At 35.6% G+C, this 20,969-nt stretch overlaps 4 protein-coding genes and 1 pseudogene across 5 annotated transcripts in view; 3 read left to right on the plus strand and 2 right to left on the minus strand.

The window, feature by feature from the left end:
* Window positions 1-20,969, minus strand: part of LOC127805906 (protein SRG1-like) — a 104,813-nt gene that overhangs the window by 44,693 nt on the left and 39,151 nt on the right. The window lies entirely within an intron of this gene.
* LOC127805901 (receptor-like protein 56) overlaps window positions 1-20,969 on the plus strand; it is an 81,978-nt gene that overhangs the window by 26,936 nt on the left and 34,073 nt on the right. The window lies entirely within an intron of this gene.
* LOC127805913 (receptor-like protein 56) lies at window positions 10,813-18,064 on the plus strand. Its single transcript, XM_052342757.1, has 2 exons — window positions 10,813-11,497; window positions 17,933-18,064. The coding sequence occupies exons 1-2, from the start codon at window positions 10,943-10,945 to the stop codon at window positions 17,999-18,001; spliced, it is 624 nt and encodes a 207-aa protein (XP_052198717.1). The 5' UTR covers window positions 10,813-10,942; the 3' UTR covers window positions 18,002-18,064.
* On the plus strand, window positions 11,539-13,797 carry LOC127805902 (receptor-like protein 56). The gene has a single exon (XM_052342746.1). It carries the CDS (start codon window positions 11,793-11,795, stop codon window positions 13,353-13,355), a length of 1,563 nt encoding a protein of 520 aa, XP_052198706.1. The 5' UTR covers window positions 11,539-11,792; the 3' UTR covers window positions 13,356-13,797.
* On the minus strand, window positions 16,720-19,219 carry LOC127805908 (protein SRG1-like; annotated as a pseudogene).

Here is a 20,969-nt window from a genome sequence, read left to right on the forward strand (position 1 = left end):
TATAAAGGCGCAACGTATGTTGGGCAGAGGTTGTGAGGGGTTCTTGGCAGTCGTGAGAGAGTGTGATCGATCAGTTGGGGAGGTTAGTGGAGTCCCGGTAGTGTGTGAGTTTCCAGACGTTTTTCCCGAGGAGCTTCCGGGATTACCACCCGATCGGGAGATTGAGTTTTGTATCGACCTAATACCGGAGGCTCGACCTATTTCAATACCCCCGTATAGAATGGCCCCAGCGGAATTGAAGGAGTTAAAGGATCAATTACAAGAACTCTTAGATAAGGGCTTTATTAGGCCTAGCACGTCGCCATGGGGTGCGCCAGTGCTATTTGTGAAGAAGAAGGATGGGAGTTTGAGACTTTGTATCGACTATCGTCAACTAAACAAAGTCACTATCCGTAACCAATACCCGTTGCCACGCATTGATGACCTATTTGATCAATTGCAAGGCGCGAGGCGATTTTCTAAAATTGATTTAAGATCAGGATACCATCAATTGAGGATCAGGAATCAGGATGTTCCCAAGACTGCCTTTCGCACTCGGTATGGGCATTACGAGTTTTTGGTGATGTCCTTCGGGTTGACCAATGCCCCGGCAGCATTCATGGATTTGATGAATAGAGTATTTCGACCTTTCTTGGATAGATTTGTCATTGTATTCATAGATGACATATTGGTGTACTCGAGGAGTGATGTTGAGCATGAGCACCATCTTAGGACGGTTTTACAAGCCCTTCGTGAGAATGAGTTGTATGCCAAGTTTTCAAAGTGTGAGTTCTGGCTAGAGAGTGTTGGCTTTTTGGGGCATGTTGTGTCTAGTCAAGGGATCCAGGTGGACCAAAAGAAGATAGAGGCTGTGGCTCAGTGGCCTAGACCCACTACAGTCACCGAGATACGTAGTTTCCTAGGTTTAGCAGGATACTACCGTCGCTTTGTGAAGGATTTTTCTAAGATTGCAGCGCCGATGACGCGTCTCACCCAAAAGAATGTAAAGTTTGAGTGGTTAGATGCATGTGAGCAAAGCTTCAATGAGTTGAAGCGACGTTTGACTACAGCGCCAGTGTTGACCCTACCATCAGGGAATGGGGGTTATGCTGTGTACTGTGATGCGTCAAGGGTTGGATTAGGATGTGTGTTGATGCAGTGTGGGAGAGTTATTGCTTATGCTTCTAGGCAGTTGAAGAAACATGAGCAGAACTATCCTACTCATGACCTCGAGATGGCTGCCGTAGTATTTGCTCTCAAGATATGGCGGCATTACTTGTACGGCGAGACTTGTGAGGTGTTCACAGATCATAAGAGTCTTAAGTACATTTTTGACCAGCGGGACCTGAATTTGAGACAGCGTAGGTGGATGGAACTCCTTAAGGACTATGATATCCATATTTTGTACCACCCAGGAAAGGCTAACGTAGTAGCAGATGCCTTGAGTAGAAAGTCTATGGGTAGCCTTGCTCATATTTCTAGTTGGAGGAGACCGTTAGTAGAGCAGTTACATAGTTTAGAGCGGAGTGGTGCACGTTTAGAGATATCTGAATCTTGGGGATTTTTGGCGCACATCGAGCTTAGGTCTGCTTTGATGGAGGAGATTAAGGCGGTTCAAGTTAAGGACCCTAGTTTAGCCAAGATCATTAAAGATGTCGGAGAAGGTAAGGCGTTGGATTTTTCTATGGACTCTTCTGGAGTGTTGAGATTCAGGACTCGGCTTTGTGTCCCCGAGGTGGACGAGTTGAGGAGTAGGATCCTTAGGGAGGCTCATCACTCTCGATTTTCCATTCACCCAGGGACTACCAAGATGTACCAGGACCTAAAGCAATTGTTTTGGTGGCCACGCCTTAAGGAAGATGTTGCTCGTACGTGTCTAACTTGCCAAGTCTGTCAGCAAGTGAAGGCAGAGCATAAGAGGCCAGGAGGTTTGTTGGAGAGCATCCCAATTCCAGAATGGAAATGGGAACATATTACCATGGATATGGTTACAGGATTACCGAGGTCCCCTGCGGGACATGATTCAGTATGGGTAGTGGTAGATCGCCTAACGAAGACAGCTCGTTTTATTGCTGTACGTACGTCATTTACTGCCTCTCAGTTAGCTCAGAAGTTCATTCATGAGATTGTACGGTATCACGGAGTACCCATTTCTATTATTTCTGATCGAGGGTCCATATTTACCTCTCGGTATTGGGGCTCATTTCACGAGGCTTTGGGTACGCAGTTAGCATTGAGTACTGCGTTTCACCCCCAGACGGATGGCCAATCGGAGAGGACTATCCAGATACTTGAGGACATGCTTAGAGCATGTGCCCTTGATTTCAAGGGTAGTTGGGAGAAGAATTTGCCGTATGTCGAATTTGCATATAACAATAGCTATCAATCTAGCATTCAAATGGCACCTTACGAGGCGCTATATGGTCGACGATGTAGGTCACCCTTAGGTTGGTTTGAGGTTGGTGAGAGACGACTTATTGGCCCAGATCTGGTTGGCCAAAGCATGGAGATCGTCCAAGTAATTCGTGATAGGCTTTTGACAGCTCAGAGTCGTCAGAAGTCGTATGCAGATCGTAGGCGTCGACCCTTAGAGTTTGCAGTTGATGATTTGGTGTACCTTAGAGTATCGCCTATGAAGGGGGTAGTGAGGTTTGGGAGGAGAGGTAAGCTCAGTCCCCGGTATGTTGGACCTTTTCGAGTCCTTAGGCGGATTGGGAATGTAGCTTATGAGTTGGCACTACCACCGTCGATGGTTGGAGTGCACCCTGTATTTCATGTGTCGATGCTACGCGGGGTTATTGGAGACCCCTCTCATGTTTTGCCCCCGACAGCACCCACTATGATCCAACCAAGCTTGCAATATGAAGAACAACCTGTTAAGATCTTAGATAGGCAGGTCAGAAAGCTTAGATCTAAAGAAATAGCTTCTGTTAAAGTTCAATGGAGCCACCATAGTGAGGGTGAGGCCACTTGGGAGATGGAAGATGCTATGAAAGAGAAATATCCTTATTTGTTTCCGTGAAATTCGAGGACGAATTTTTATAAGGGGGGGAGAATGTAAAGATCCAAAAAAATTAATTAAATTAATTAAATTAATTAAATTATATATATAATAATTAAAAAAAAAAAACAAAAATATAAAAAGAAAAGGGGGAGGCGCTCGGCAGCCCCCCCCCAAATCAGAAAATCTCTCTCTCTCTCTCTCTTTTATTTTCTCTTGATTTCCTCTCGGATTTTCTTCGATTCCAAGCGATCCGGCCGTTCGATCGTTGATCCGACTTCGCTTTCACCGTTAAAGTGCCCCCGATCTACAAGGAGGTAAGTATTTTGGCTTCATCCTCTCTGTTTTGCTTGTTGTTTTCGTGAAATGAGGCTTGAGGCGCGATGGGGCTTGTTGGCCGAATGTTTGAGGTTAGATCTACGAAGATCCAACCGTTGGATTTTTGTGATTCTTGGATATGATGGTCGGTTTGCTTAAGAGGGTTGGGTGGCGGTCTTGGATCGCTGGAAATCGCCGGCCACGATGGCCGGCGACGTTGGCAGTATTTTTTCTCTTTTTGGCCGAAACTTCGACTCTAGATCTACGAAGATCTAGCCGTCCGATCTTTCTCATTTTTGGATATGTTGCTCTCCTTAGTGTTGCGCACCTCGGGGTAGTTTCTGATCGTCGAAAAAATGGCCGGCGGCCGGCGAACGGCGACGGCCAGATTCGCCCCTATTTTCGGCCGAAAATTAAATCTCAGATCTAGTAAGATCTGACCGTCCGATGGGTTTCATTTTAATATATGTTGATATTCGTGGCGAGGGCTTCGTATCGGTATATTGGTCGGCCATTTTTGGCCGGCCGGCGGCGGTCGCCGGCGGTGGCAGTGTGTTGGAAAGAAAAGAAAAAAAAAAAGGAAAAGAAAAAGAAAGAAAAGAAAAGAAAAGAAAAGAAAGGAAAAAGAATAAAAGGAAATAAAAAAAAAAAAAAAAATATAAGGAAAAAGGAAATGAGGGCTTTTGGGGTTGGGCATGTCGGGATAGGTTTTAGCCTAGGATGGCGGGGCCCGATTGGGTTTTAGGATGGCCCAATGTGTTGGGCATGACTGACCCAGTTGTGGCAGCCCTTGGGCTGGCCCACTCGGCTTGTTCTCCCTTGTCGCTTGTCCGGGAACCTAGGATGACTTGGTTAGGTTGGTCCTACTCGGGATATCGATGTCAGTTTAATTTGGGTTCTCTTTAGGTCTCCTAGAATTGGCGATATGATTGGCGAGTCATTTTGTTGATCGGAGTCCTAAGGATGAAGCCCTATTAGACGACCCGAGGCCGAGTAAGACTGACCCTGAGTGCGTTCTAGGCTAGCCTATGATGATGACGTGGGTTTATTTCGAATCCTGATTTCTGATGGATTCCTTTTATCTGAGGCTAGAATATTGCAATTTATTCCTTTTAAACCATTTATTAAATTATTAATTAATTATTAAGTTTTCAAGAAAATTTATCAATTTAGTTATAAATATATATATGTATGTATTTTTGATAAAGGAGGAATTTAGATAAAAAAATATATTATCTATATTAAAAGAAAACTAGTTTATGGGTAAATATATATATATATATATTATGATATTGCAGCCTATAAGTGGGTGTGTAGTTCCACTATACACTTACGCGTAGCAAGCAAAGCGAGACATGATGACGTAGTCGATGGCTTAGCTCGACGAATTCCATGACGCCAGATTTGAATATTGCGCGGGCCAAGGTACCAAATAATCGATTTAGGGTGTTAGGCAATGGTTAGGATTTTCGGTAATTTCTTTACGTCGTTATTCTTGTTACCTAAATGTGACACCCCATTCTATTTATTGTAGGCTCAGATTCTCAGGATTTTGTTCGATCTTCTCCCCAGACTCGGACTTGAGTCATCATTTCCCAGGCGAGTAGACAGGATATGTTATGATTACCTTATATTATGCACGTATATACTGTTTTATTCATAAATATTATAACCTTGTATAAATTTTTATATGCATAACTCGTACATGATTTTTATATGCGGATCATAGAAAAATACTCTTAAATGTTTCTAATTTGCATGAAATATTTTCATCCTACTGGGAGAGACATAAACTGAAAGATACCCTAATTGATTTCTTGTTTTGAGAATGTGAATTATTGAATGATATGGTGTATTTTAGGCACCACATGAAATGATAAATGATTATGACTTGTGCATAAATTAGGGTATTATTTGCATTATTATTAGAGGACTATCTAGTAGATTCCCTGGTGACTCACAGCAGGAAAAGATCATGGTACTGTGAGGCTTGGCATGCCAAGGCCATGAGAGACACGGATAGTATGTTTCAGCACTGCTATCACGTGGGCCTTTATGATGATATTGTGTGATGATGATGTATGTGCCGATATATATACTTGTGTGCATGTGTATATAGGCGTTAGGCCAGTTTCTACTAGTGTGTCCTCAGAATCAGTGCATGCATCTCATACAAAAGTATAGGGGACTTGGGTGGTTAGGGAACAACTTATGGGGGTTGTCTTTAAGCACCTATTTTTCCTACACTATGTTTTTCTTTGAAATCTCAAATTATTTAACTTATGGTTTATAATTCCACTGTTTATACTGTTATTACGTTATTATACTCATGATGATCATCCTAGCATTTTATTGTATACTCTCCTAGTGGGCATGACATACCTTATACTCGCGAGTCCACAAGACTCACCTCGTTTTATTAAAAATATTTTCAGGGAATTCTCCTTTTGATTATTGGTCCAGCAGATCTTCTGGTATGATGTCATACCCTCTTTTGATTTCGGATGTATTATAGGATGCTCTGTGGAGACATACCCATATTGTAGAGTCTGATGTTTTGTCTTTATTTTTGTTGGCACATAATTGTGCCAAGGGCCCGAGATACGGGATCGGGTATGTATTATTGACAGCAGTGTGATAGATATTCTTATTTTGTACAGCTGCTGTATATGAAATATTGAGATATTATGTTAGAAGGTGAATTGGTATTTTATTCATGTTCTATATCTTGTCAGTAATATTGTTTTATTCAAATCGAGCTAGAGAAGAGGCTTACTAGTCCATTTTGGGGCCGCTGGGCCTAGGGATTAGTGCCGGTCATGACATACCAGATTTCGGGTCGTGACAATCATGTGGCTAAAATAATGATAATGTAATTACATTCTCCAATGTGCTATGTTCCGAACATAATGTATACTATTCCCAATTTCATTATTAATGAGCATGTAAAAAAAATATTTTTCAATTAATTTGATTTTCTACTTATATAAAGCTATTGTTATTGGAAATTAATAACTTCGATACTCTTTTTCTTTTTTGAGGGGAGTTGTAGTTAATATTTATATTCAATAATCTTTTGTATTTTTCATTATTTGTTTTCATTTCTTACTCCTTGAAGTTTGGACAAAACTATTGACTAATTCTATCTCTTTTACAGGTTTTAAAAAACTTTCTATGTTGACCAATCTTGAAGTTCTTGATTTGAGTTCTAACAACATCAATAACTCCAAAATTCTAGAATTTATTAGTGAAATTTCATCTTTAAAGTCTCTAAATCTTTAAGATAATAGCTTGGGAAGCTCGGTTGATTTGACAAGTAAGTTAAATTATATGATCATATCCAAGTTAAAGTAATTTTTTACAATATTAAATATTCTTTCAATGAGAAAGAGAGTTATGAACTCTAATGCTTCTTTGTTTCAATGCTTCTTTTTATATTGGTATTTTAATTGTTCTTTGTTTCTTCTCTTGGATGAGATTTTTTGATGTTAATTATAACTCACAAGTGGGTTGAGTTAAGAATAGAAACTTCATGATTAATATATTTATTATCTTTCTTTTATACTTAATTATTGAGATTTTGATAAGAATAATCACTTAATTTTTTTTTTAGGTTGGAAAAGATATTCCATGCTATTCAATCTTAAAATTCTTGATTTGAGTTGGAATGCCTTCAATAACTCTATTATTCTAAAATTTATTGCTGGAATTTCATCTTTGAAGATTTTATGCCTTGGAGAAAATGATATACAAGATCCTTTGATTGGACTAGTAAATTCACTTATATATGCAATTAAGTGTTTGTCAAACCAATTTTTTTAAATTATAACCAAGCAATTCTTGTACATTTTTTATTTTTTTTCTTGTGTTTTTAAAAAGTCCAAGCATATTAGAGAACATACATTGGTCTATAGGATTAAGTTTTGAGATAAAATATAATTTAATTTTAAAATAAATATAAATATTTGTAATACATATATAATAAGATAAATATTCTGAGTTATGGATATAAAATGTTGACAAGTTAGTTTATTTATAACAGACTGAATTCACTGCCCAAGAGAATTTACATAAAATAGGATATCAAAAATTTAAAATTGTGTAAGCAAGGCAGCAACTTCTTTAATTGTTGCTTTAATTTGTTTAATTGGCTACATATATTTTGTCTTTGATTTTCTGCTTGTATGAGGTTATTGTTACTAGAAACTAATAATTTCGATACTCTTTTGCTCTTTGGAGGGGAGTTGTAATTAACATTTGTATTCAATAATCTTTTGTATTTTTTATTATTCATTTTCATTTCTTACTCCTTGAAGTTTAGATAAAACTATTTACTAATTCTTCTCTTTTACAGGTTTCAAAAAACTTTCTATATTGACCAATCTTGAAGTTCTTGATTTAAGTTATAACAACATCAATAACTCCAAAATTCTAGAATTTATTGGTGGAATTTCATCTTTAAAGTCTCTAAATCTTAGAGATAATAGATTGGGAAGCTCAGTTGATTTGACAAGTAAGTTAAAATAATTTTTTACAAAATTAAATATCCCTTTAATGAGAAAGAGAGTTATGAGCTCTAATATTTCTTTATTCTAATGCTTCTTTGTATATTTGTATTTTAATGTTTCTTTGTTTTTTCTCTTGCACGAGATTTTTCGACATTAATTATAACTCACAAGGGGGTTGAGTTAAGAATAAAAGTTTCATGATTAATATGTTTATTATTTTTCTTTAATACATAATTGTTGAGATTTTGAAGTTTCATCGGTAGCATTGAGTTTTGAGATAAAATATAATTTAATTTTAAAATAAATGTAAATGTTTGTAAGACATATATAATAGGATAAATATTATGAGTTATAAATATAAAATATTGACCTTTTATATTTTCAATATAAGAATAAAAGTTTCACTACATAACCTCTCCTGGGCATATAGACCTTTTTTTTAGGTATCACTGTGCATATGTGTGTATTGTACAAAGAGAGATATTTTTGTTGTATTTAATTAATATATCTTGAAAAAATATATATATTTTTTGTGAAATGAGGCTTTACAAATTATAACTTTTGTGCATAATAATTTTAAATTTATAAATTATGCCTCTACTGTACAAAATTTTTGAATCTACCACTTTTAATGCCATCATTCAAAAATATAAAAGAATCCATGTGCGCACGTGCACCTAGGAACATATATATATTTATTTGAAATTAGTATTGTTGAAAGCTATAATTTCATCTTTCCTCTTAATTGAAGATTTTAAGGTTATTTTCGTACTTTAATTTCAAATTTGATTACTAATTGAACAGGTCGGAACCAGGAATCAAAATTGACGAATCTACAAGTTCTTGATTTATCTGATAATTTCATAACCAATATCATATGGTCTTCTCTAAAAGAATTTTCTTCATTGAAAGTATTGGATTTGTCTTGGAACTACATGAATGAAAGTATTTCTATTCAAGGTATGTAACACTTTCTATTAGAATTTATCAATAAAATCATTATCATTGTATATCATGTGGCTAAAATAATGAAAATGCAATTACATTCTCCAATTAATGTGCTATGCTTCAAACCTAATGTATACTATTTCCAATTTCATTATTTAATGAGCTTGTAATAAAAATACTTTTCAATTCATCTCGAGTTAAACTATCCTTTAACAATTACTTGGCACAATTATAGGGATCAATACAAATGAGCATGCATTTGATATATTAGTAAAAATAATCAAAAATTTTAATTACTAGAAATTTTGAATAGTGTTTTCCTCGTGTTTTAGATCTTTAGCTTAAACATAAATCTTTCTTATCGCGCATTTGTTCAATGTTTTTCTCGTTATATAGACTTAGCAAACGTGAGCCACTTGGAAGAATTATACTTGGAGGGTGCTACCCTACCTAATGATTTTCTTTCAAATATTGGTGCCCTGACATCACTTCAAGTTTTGTCATTGACTTGGTCAGGACTTATTGGGACCCTGCCCTCTCATCAAGGTAAAGAAAACAAAAGATATTTTTTTTTATTTAACAAATTAGTAATCTGACATAAATTGAGAGATGTTTACATGTTGTTCTTGATAAGTGTCTAACTCACTTTTATTTTTCTCAAGGTTTGTGTGAATTGAAGACTCTTCAAGAGATTGACTTGAGCTCTAATGGACTAGGGGGTCAGTTGCCTTGGTGCTTGGGAAACTTGACATCTCTTAGGTTTCTAGATATCTCTCACAACCAATTTAAGGGGAACATTGCATTGTCTCCTCTTGCCAATATCATATCCTTAGAATATCTTAGGCTTTCAAATAACAAATTTCTAGTCCCAATCTCATTCAAGTCATATTACAACCTCTCCAAACTTATGGTCCTGGAAAGTGTCAACAACATTCTTTTGAAAGAAGAGGACATTCTTGGCTCAGCCCCAAGTTTCCAATTGGTTCGAATCCATCTTTCTAGTTCTGAACATGGGAGAAACACTTCGATGTCTCTGCCCAAATTTTTCTACTATCAAAATCAACTCAAAATGGTTAAGCTCTCTGGATTTGATTTTGGAGGAACATTCCCAAGGTGGTTGTTGGAGAATAATACTAGACTACTAACACTTACCCTAACAAAGAATTTAATTTCTAAACCTTTCCAATTGCCCTCATCTCCAATGACAGAACTTGTAACATTAGATATCTCCAACAACAATTTTTGTGGTGCCATCCCATACAAGATTGGTAGTTCTTTCCCCAAGTTAAAATTGCTAAACATGTCTAGAAATAACTTTGAAGGCATGATTCCATCTTCATTAGGTGACATAACCTCTCTATCTATTCTAGACTTGTCAAATAATCAATTATTCAGTAAAATTCCTGTACATTTGGTAATGGGTTGTAGCTTTTTGGAAGTGCTAAAACTATCAAGCAACAACTTGACAGGCCCTATACTACCCCCTCAAAATAACTTGCCAAACTTATGGCTGTTACTTTTGGATGATAATAAGTTCACAGAAATCCCACACTACTTATCCAACAGTAGTGGCTTGCAAATGTTGAATCTTAGCCATAATCATCTTGGAGGTATGTTTCCTGTTGAGTTTTGTCAATTTGATGGACTACAACTATTGGATCTTTCTGACAACAATTTCACTGGGACAATACCATCTTGCTTCAATGTGGAAAACCTAGAGCAAATTCATCTATCCAATAATATGCTAAATGGACCATTTCCTGAGGTGTTTCATCGATTAATAAACAACTTAAAAATAATAGAACTTTCAAATAACCATTTTAATGGCAGCATTCCAAATTGGATTGACAGTTTTTCCTGGTTAAGCATTCTTATCTTGAAAAATAACCACTTTGAAAGTAATATCCCAGATCAGATTTGTCATTTGTCTAGATTAATGTTGATTGATCTTTCTTCCAATAAGTTTTCGGGCAACATTCCTAGTTGCTTGAATAATATCACATTTGATAAAGAAAAGGAATTAGGATTGTTGATACGTCCAACCAGTTAAATTGTGGAAGCACCCTTAAAGCTTAACCTAATGATTTATAGTCGTCGTGGTTACTCAATGCTTGGTATCAGCATAGGTAACATCTTGTTCTCAAATTGAGCACTTTTCTTATTACAAGTGGAGTTCACAACCAAAGGAATGGCCTTGCACTTCACAGGAGAGACTCTATCCCATTTTTCAGCAATTGATCTCTCCAAAAACAAATTAGTTGGCCACATACCACCTGAAATTGGCCACCTTAGCACAATCAAAGCACTAAACCTTTCCCACAACAATTTGATTGGAGGAATCCCAACAACATTTTCCAAGTTACAGAATATAGAGAGCTTGGATCTTTCTCACAACAACTTGGATGGGAATATCCCTTCTCAGCTTACTGATCTACACTCACTGGGGATGTTCAATGTGTCTTACAACAACTTCAGTGGAAGGATACCTCAAGCAACGAACCAATTTGGAACTTTCAACTCAAGTAGCTATATTGAGAATCCATTTCTTTGTGGAGAACCATTACCAAATAATTGCATAGATTCATCTCTATCAGTTCCATCAGCTCCATCAGTCAATAATAATGCAAGAATGGTATCCGACTTTATCGATGCAGACACTTATTATATGAGCTTTGCAGGGTCTTACATAGTTATTTTACTAGCAACTGTGGGAATTTTGTATATAAATCCACATTGGAGACAGGTATGGTTCCATGTTGTTGAGGTTTTCATCACCTCTATCTACTATTTTGTTGTGGATAATATGTGGAGAATCAAACTTGGTTTCCTTCGTAGATATTAATAATCACCCCAATGAAGTAATAGTGTTGTATGTATATCCTACTAAACTTCTTTCTTAGGTAGTTTGTTGTTATAATAATGTTATCAATGCACTTGTTGTTAGTATGAAATAGGCCCTCATAAATTATCAAAATTAAAGAAGTCTTGGTTTGTTGTTGCCATACTATTACACGTTTAGGATGTAAGTGTGATTGTTGATGACAAAGAACAATATTGGAGACAAATTTGGAGCTTCAAAATCAAAGAACAAATTTCTAGTCCCAATCTCATTCAAGTCATATTACAACCTCTCCAAACTTATAGTCCTGGAAAGTGTCAACAACATACTTTTGGAAGAACAGGACATTCTTAGTTCAGCCCCAAGTTTTCAATTGCTTCAAATCCATCTTTCTAGTTCTGAACATGGGAGAAACACTCCCATTTCTCTACCCAAAATTTTCTACTATCAAAATCAACTCAAAATGGTTGAGCTCTCTGGATTTAAGTTTGGAGGAATATTACCAAGGTGGTTGTTGGAGAATAATACTGGACTACTAACGCTTACCTTGACAAAGAATTCAATTTCTAAACCTTTTCGATTGCCCTCATCTCCAATGACAGAACTTGTAACATTAGATATCTCCAACAATGATTTCTATGGTGTCATCCCATACAAGATTGGTAATTCTTTCCCTATGTTAAAATTACTAAACATGTCTAGAAATAAATTTGAAGGCGTGATTCTATCTTCATTAGGTAACATGACCTCTCTATCTATTCTAGACTTGTCAAATAACCAATTATCTAGTAAAATTCCTATACATTTGGTAATGGGTTGTAGCTTCTTGGAAGTGCTGAAGCTATCAAGCAACAACTTGACAGGCCCTATGCTACCCTTTCAAAATAACTTACCAAACTTATGGTTGTTGCTTTTGGATGATAATAAGTTCACAGAAATCCCACGCTACTTATCCAATAGTAGTGGCTTGAAAATGTTGAATCTTAGCCATAATCATCTTAAAGGTGTGTTTCTTGTTGAGTTTTGTCAATTTGATGGACTACAACTATTGGATCTTTCTGACAACAATTTCACTGGGACAATACCGTCTTACTTCAATGTGGAAGACCTAAAGCAAATTCAATTGTCCAATAATAGGCTAAATGGACCATTTTCGGAGGTGTTCCATCAATTAATGAACAACTTAATAATAATAGAACTTTCAAATAACCATTTTAATGGTAGCATTCCAAATTGGATCGATAGTCTTTCCTGGTTAAGCATTCTTATATTGAAAAATAACCACTTTGAAAGTAATATCCCATATCAAATTTGCCACTTGTCTAGATTAATGTTGATTGATCTTTCTTCCAATAAGTTTTCGAGCAACATTCCTAGTTACTTGAATAATATCACATTTGATAAAGAAAATGAATTAGGATTGTTGTTACGTCCAACCAGTCAAATTGTGGAAGCACCCTTAAAGAATAACCTAATGATTTATAGTCGTCGTGGTTACTCAATGCTTGGTATCAACATATACATCTTGCTCGCAAATGAAACATTTTTCTCATCACATGTGGAGTTCACAACCAAAGGAATAGCCTTGCTCTTCACAAGAGAGCCTCTATTACTTTTTTCAGCAATTGATCTCTCTAACAACAAATTAGCTGGTCGCATACCACCTGAAATTGGCAACCTTAGCAAAATCAAAGCATTGAACCTCTCCTACAACAACTTAATTGGAGGAATCCCAACAACATTTTCCAAGTTACAGATATAGAGAGCTTGGATCTTTCTCACAACAACTTCAATGGGAATATCCCTTCTCAGCTTACTGATCTATACTCACTGGGGACGTTCAATGTGTCTTACAACAACTTTAATGGAATGATACCTCAGGCAACGAACCAATTTGGAACTTTCGACTCAAGTAGCTATATTGAGAATCCATTTCTTTTTGGAGAACCATTACCAAATAATTGCACAGATTCACCTCCATCAGTTCCATCAGCCAATAATAATGCAAGTCATGCGGTATCAAATTTTATCGACATGGACACTTTATACCAGCTTTGTAGGGTCTTACATAGCTATTTTACAAGCTATTGCGGGAATTTTGTATATAAATCCCCATTAGAGACGAGTATGGTTCCATGTTATTGAGGTTTTCATCACCTCTAGCTATTACTTAGTTGTGGATAATATCTAGAGAATCAAAATTGGTTTCCTTCATAAATATTGATAATCACCCCAGTGAAGTAATAATGTTGTTGTATGTATATCCTACTAAACTTTTTTCTTAAGTAGTTTGTTGTTATAATAATGTTATCAAGCACTTAGTTGTTTTGCATTAGTACGAAATAGGCCCTAATAAAATTATCGAAATTCAAGAAATCTTAGTTTGTTGTTGCCATACTATTACACGTTTAGGATGTACAGTGTGATTGCTGATGACAAAGAACAATATTGGAGTCAAATGTGGAGCTTCAAAATCAAAGAAGTCCCAGATTTTCTTGTAGTACCTGCTCTTGTCCTGCTCGATTTCCACTCATATTTGAATTTAATCTACACATACTTTTTTAAAAAAAAATTACTTCTTTTTATAATAAATATTATTTTGTCAAAAATTTTATAAAGAAAATATGATAAAAATGATGAAGTAATTAGAGTTTTTATTAGAATATCAAATGCTTGATGGTTTATATTCATTTTGCACCACCTGTGCAGCCTTCAATTTGATTAACCAAAATATTAAAGTTAAAAATAAAAATTGATAAAAAAATTATATAATCCTTGGTTGAGAGCAACTTTCAAATTACTTCAAATACCAATACTATGTTCTGGTCAAGACTACTGTTATGCCCTAAGTGGATGAAGTCAACACAAGGGTAAGGTATATAAAATTTTAATCCATCTTAAGATATTTTTACAGCTTGAATTTGTCACTAATCATAAGGTAATTAAGAATTATAAAATTACCATAACCCATCCTCTTAGTTTATAGTTGCCTTTTTTAGATAAAATTAAAATCTTTCTAGTGTAAATTTTTATGTGTGTTTTTGAATATTAAAAATATGTTTATTATCTTCGTGTTTATAGAAGATGATTGCTTATTCTTATTGTTAAAAAAAAAAAACCCTCTGCATAATTACTAAAATTAACTTAATTTTAGTAATTATTCAAGTTAATGGTTTTATGTTAACTTGAGACTAGTTAAATTTTTTATTTTTGAATTACCAGGTCATATTCTTTTAACTAGCCCTTATTCCTCAAGTTCCAATTCAAATATATTGTCTCAAACTATATTCATAATCTGATCCAAATCAAATTTTTTTGAATTGACCCAATACTCAAACCCATTAGATCCTTTCTATTCTCTCTCTCTCCATTTACGTTCACACATATCATATGAGTTTCTTGTTAATTGTATAATACTCAACATCAAACGAGAACTTGTTGAGAAAATAGATATAGTTTCTATTGTAGATAAATTTTATATTTCAAAATTTTGTCGAGAACAACTTCAAATTAAATAAAAATTACTTTTGTTATATATAAATTCAATACATTGACTTTTTTAATTTTTAACTCATATATTCTAAATTCCTAGATCTACGCTGTTAGTTTGCTAACCGAACGAAACAAAACAAACCATTTGGTTGAAAAATCAGTTCATATATATGTATAGGCAGAGAATGAAGAATTGAACGCAATCACGTAACCATGAAGTGAAGGAAGGTAACAAATTTGTTGAAAAATAATGAAACATCCTTGATGAGGTCCAGAGTATTAGGTTGTGTTTTCTTTGTTGTTTTTAAGTTATTTTTAGTTTTTGATTTTCTAAAATAATGAAAACGCATTCTCTTTGTTATTTTTAAAAATATATTTTTGAAAATAAAAAAAATTATAAAAAAAATTCAAAATAACAAAAAGTTGTTTTGAATGTTTTTATCCAAAACAAAATCTAAACTCAAAACACATTTATTTATTTATATTTTATTATTATAATGAAAAAATATTACAAAATTCATTAACTTTAAAATGTATATATTTTTTAATAATATATTAACATTAAATATTTCTAATTTACTGAATAATAAAATTTATTAAATAAAATATTATTAAAAATTATTTTTAAAATTTGAAAAAGAATGCCTTTTTAATTTTCTAAAAATAGACTACTAAAATAAAACTAAAAATGAATTCAAAATTTAAAATTCAAAATTAAAAACTATAGAGAACGCAATCTTACTAGTTTTTGTGCAGAAGAAGCCAACATCTGAGTGGAGATGAACCACTTAATTTATCGATATTTTGTCTAATCAACCAAGTCTTAATTTAGTTGTGGATTTAACTACAACGTACACCTATGATTCTACGCTCCTCTACTTTTAAACGCCATGATGCCAACACTGCATCAAAATATCCTTTACCTGGCTACTTGTTCTCTTAATTATCTTGAAACCAAACCAAAAACGTATCAGCAAGCATGTCCTTACGAGGAATGGCAGCATGCTATGCGCGATGAAATTCATGCCTTGCATATCAATCAAACATGGTCCCTTGTCCCTCTGCCAACTAATTAAGTGCAATCTTGTTGGAAATAAATGGGTATATCGGATTAAACAAAAGCTTGATGGATTAATTGATCGATATATACCTCTCGTCTTGTTACTAAATATTATAGTCAAAAGACTAGAATTGACTTTTATGAAACTTTCAGTCCTGTTATTAAAAGTACAACAATTCGCTGTATACTTGTCTTGCCTGCGTGTATTATCAGTGGAGCCTTTGTTAGCTTGATGTGTGAAATGTATTTCTTTGTGGGTCACTAAATGAGGGCATTTACATGGCACAACTTGTTGATTCAATACATCTAAACTATGTGTGCAAATTAAAACTTCTTTGTGTAGCTTTAGGTAAGCATAAAAGATGCATTAACGGGCCATAGAAGACCCAACAACAGAGTCATCAGAACAACTTCAAGAAAATTAGGATAACAGAAAGATGAATCATTTTTAAGTTCGTCAAACGTCCATTGACCTCTCTTCATAACTCTGTCATTGTCAATTGAAAGTACAAAGCGAATATGACAAGACTGCCATTTATGATCATCAGTAACATTCTACAATAGTCTATTTGGCTAATTCAAAACTCAACTATTTTATTTTTTTTAACATATATAAGCATAGTTCTTATAGTTGAGAATAGATAACATCATGCCTACTGAATCCCCTGATTTACCTCTTATGTTGGAACCGTGGGGCCGAGCAGCGAGGGCGTGAGTGATAGCACGTAATCTTAAAAAAAGAAAATAGATAACATTGCAAAATTGCATTTTTTATTTTTGACATTCACCAAAGCAACCATAACTTACAGTATTTCAGTGATTAAACTTTGGCAGCATCAAGAGCTACCAGGCCTTTCTGGAAGCATTCATAATTAAAATTAGCATAATTCTTGACTGATTTGTATAATTTTGGCCTTTTCTTATCCACCAAACTTTCAACAGGTCCGATCTCATTTTCTGGCTCTAGCTCATTGAAAATAGCAACTGTTATCTTCCCCCTTTCAGGGTTTGTCACCACCCTATGCATTGGGCTTTTGAATATTCCATTACTCATTATCTGCATACATTTAGCAAACAATTTTAATAGTAAAAATGCATTCTTAACCACCAAATGCAACATCTTGTTTTGTTCAAATTGAAAGAGATCTCAATGATCCCTAAACATGGTTTATTGAAATGCATTTCCTCATTCTTGTTAGCGGCATATTATACCACTATTGTTTTTACCCAAAAATATTATTGTCGGTAACTATTAGATTCATAGAATCAAATAATATACTTAAGGCATGCCCTCTAGACTATTCATATAGAATTTGGTCATGACAAACTCCCTTTTTCATAATTCATGGTGTCCTTTTAGTAGACTAGGTTAGCTTTGATATTACTTATAATACCGTGTTTAATATCCTAAGTGTTAGTTGAAGGCAAATTATGGATTCATGGAAAAATAATATGTCCTAAGATTTTTAGAATAGATTACTAATGTGGGATTGGGTAGTAGCAAACTCTTTCATTTAAATTCCACCAACATCCATGTTAGGCTATAAATCTACATCTCAATGCAACCCAAATCAGTTTTAAACACAATTTCATGGCTCACACTTGGTAGCAATCCCTGGGGAACTCTAATACCACTTATAACATGATGAATACTCACCCAAAAGAACTAAGCTATAGTTAACTATATGGGGTTCATAGATTAATTCATATAACTAACACCTCTCCTCTAGACTGCTCACGAGGGATTGGCTGATAACAATTTCACATTCTGATTGATAATTCTGCAGAATAGAGAAAAGCACTTGAAAACACAAAAATCTTCACCAAGCAGAGGGCAAGAGAGTACCTGCATTTGATCACCAAGGTTGACGAAAAGGGCATAAGGAATTATGGAGACAGTGAGCCATTTATCATCTTTCAGAACTTGCAGGCCTTGAACTTCCCTGTCTTGCAACAGAATGGTCATCCCTGATCTGTCCGAATGAGCTTTAAGCCCAAATACTTGGTTCGGTGTTGGACATGGTGGGTAGAGGATAAACCTTCCTTGCATGATTGCTCTTTCCCCAAACTGCTTTGAGAAGCTATCCACCTCCAATTTCAGTGACCTTGCCATGGCTTTGAATATAATACCCATTACAGACTTGATATTTGTTGCGAATTCCACAATTTTCTCTCTGCAAAACAGTAAAACCCGCTAAATTTGTACTTTCATGGAGAAACTACAGAAGACTCCCACAACACAGTTGTTCCAGGCACAAAAATTTGAAATCATCCATCACTTCACTGCTTTAGATGACTGATTATACATACATCTAATCTGGGACTTGGATCGCACACATCAGACGAAAGAGAAACTAACACTACTCCGTATAACCGGCCCACGCTTCTAAGACTGTTATCTGGCTGTCAAAAACACATTTTTGACCTTTATACGAAAGAGAAATCAAATGCGATTGAAGATAGAAGTACCTAAAATCTTCTGGTTTTTCCGGCCAGAGCTTTGGTTTCCTCTGATCCTCCGGATAGATCCTGAGGGATAACCGGTCACACCAGTCGAGAACCTGCTTCTCCGAGACGACTTTGTCCTATCCATAGCCTTCAGACTCGCCGGCGGCCCGAGAGTACTTGCTCTTCTCTTCCCCGAGAGTACTTGAAGAATTCTTGGATGACTTCCCTCACCTCGTCCAGAAATTGTGAAGGCATGCCGTGGCCCGCCGCCTGTGATTCAAAGCAATTGTAAACCCTAGCTAATGAAAAAAAAAGGAAAAGAAGTACCGAAGACCAGATGAAGAAAGCAATTAATCAATCATCCGAACCTGGAAGCAGCCCCAAGAGCTCAGAGCTGACCTCAGCTTTTCCAACTCACCTTCTTCTTCCCCTCCAGATGAGAAGAGACTGAGATCAATCACAGGAATTGGGGCCAAAGGCGGTGAAGTGTCCAATTGGCCAAACTTGTTGTCTCTACAAATGTATTCCTTGGGCGGTTCAACTCCGGCTGCGGACATCTCTTGAACACTCTTCGGAGGGGCGGGCTCCGTCTCCCGATTGTCGCCAGGAACTCCATTGCCGTCCATGCTGCTGCTTGTCACTTGAAAGAAGACGATGCACAATTTTGTTTTTTCAATCTGTTTTAGCTGCTTTGGCCATAAGTAGCATCGAATTTCTTAGAAGAAATCGATCTGGAGCGTTGAATTGGGCAATGATTCTTGATATGTGTGAACATTTTCCTTTTCCTTGTAGAACCTATTGCTTGTCGTTGTGGTTAATGGCACGAGTTTAAGGGCGCGGTGTCGATGAGCTGCCATTACAATAGTCGATATGCTATCGTCTTGGTCGGGAGCTGCCGTAGGTAATGCCAACATATACCAAAATTAAATATGTTTTATATCTTTTATACCGTCTTGGTCGGGATCTGGACCGTTCGTTCGATCGGATGGTGGGAAAGTGAGGAGATGAAATGAAGAGTGGAATTTGAAAGAATTGAGAGCGGAAAGGAACTTACAGAGAGGGATTGAGTAGAGTTGCTTCGGCTGTGAAGGGGCTGTGGTGAAGGCGGCCATATCTGGCCATTTGGAGTAAGCTTTCTCTCTTGTCGGAGAATATGAAAGATGAACGTGTGGCAAGACACGTTCACAAAATTTTACTATGATTCACAAATGAATCTTATTATTCCACAGTTCCATCAAGTTTTTGAGGGTTAAGAAATAAATTTAAATACGAAATACCTAATTCATAATTGGAAAGAGAACTCGGTTGGTGAGTGTGTGAATAATTCGAGTCATTTGTTCTCATTCGTTACCTTTACAAGCTTCTAAATAATATAGTTGCCACACATGCCAATCATCGATTTAGATGAATAGTTCATTATATTCGACAAACCCAACTCGTTTTCATCCTAGTTCTGGCAATCAAATTTGTCTTGCAATCCAACAATCAAATAGATTGCCAGAAATAGGAAGAAATCGAGTTGGTGTTGTCAGAGATAATGAACCATATTTACCTAAATCGAAGATGGATATGTGCGGTAACTATGTTATTTAGAACCTTTTAAAGGTAGCAAATGATGAACAATGACTCAAATTATTTACACACTGACCAAATTCCCAATTGAATGAACTAGGTATTATCTACATTTAAATTCATTTTGTGACCATGAAAAACCTAATGGATTAGTGGAAGAAAAATCATTTGTGAACGATAGTAAAATTTGTAGATCGACATACGTGAGGTATGTTGGAAAACAAATTTGATTTTTGAAAACAAGAAGAAATCAAGTGGTGCTATTTGAGATCATGAATTATTCATCTGAATGGATGATCGATATTTGTGGGAATTATATGATCAAGAAGAAAATGGCAAGAAACCCATAGTCCCATCACCACAACCATGGTTGCTAAAGGAAGAGAAAAAACAAGAAGAATTTAAGTTGGTGTTGTCAAAGATAATAAACTATTTACAGGATCCGGTGATCGATGTGTGGAAATTATGGTTGGACAGGAAAATGAAGGAAACCCACCATCCCAACCCTACTGCCATGGCTGCCAAAGAAGAAGAAAGAGAGATAAAAAAGAAATCAAGTTGGTGCTACTAGAGATAATGAATTATTTACTTGATCAAATTATTGATATATGTGAAAATTATGATCAGGGAGAAAAAGGAAAGAAATTCACCGTCATATTGCCACTGCCATGGTTGCCTAAGAAGAAGAGAAAACAAGAAGGAATTGAGTTGGTGCTATTAGAGATCATGAGCTATTTACCAGATCTGATGATTAATATTTGTGGAAATTATGATCGGGGAGGAAAAAGAAAGAAATCCATCGTC

The sequence above is a fragment of the Diospyros lotus genome, chromosome 7 (assembly GCF_014633365.1).
Source record: "Diospyros lotus cultivar Yz01 chromosome 7, ASM1463336v1, whole genome shotgun sequence".
Taxonomy (NCBI): Eukaryota; Viridiplantae; Streptophyta; class Magnoliopsida; order Ericales; family Ebenaceae; genus Diospyros; species Diospyros lotus.

Excerpts from the sequence above, each read along its gene's own strand:
- LOC127805902 (XM_052342746.1), top strand. The coding sequence starts at position 11,793 with ATGACAAAGAACAATATTGGAGACAAATTTGGAGCTTCAAAATCAAAG.
- LOC127805913 (XM_052342757.1), top strand. The coding sequence starts at position 10,943 with ATGGCCTTGCACTTCACAGGAGAGACTCTATCCCATTTTTCAGCAATT. Across the intron at positions 11,498-17,932 it reads TAAATCCACATTGGAGACAG|AATAGAGAAAAGCACTTGAA; the intron begins GTATGGTTCCAT and ends ATAATTCTGCAG.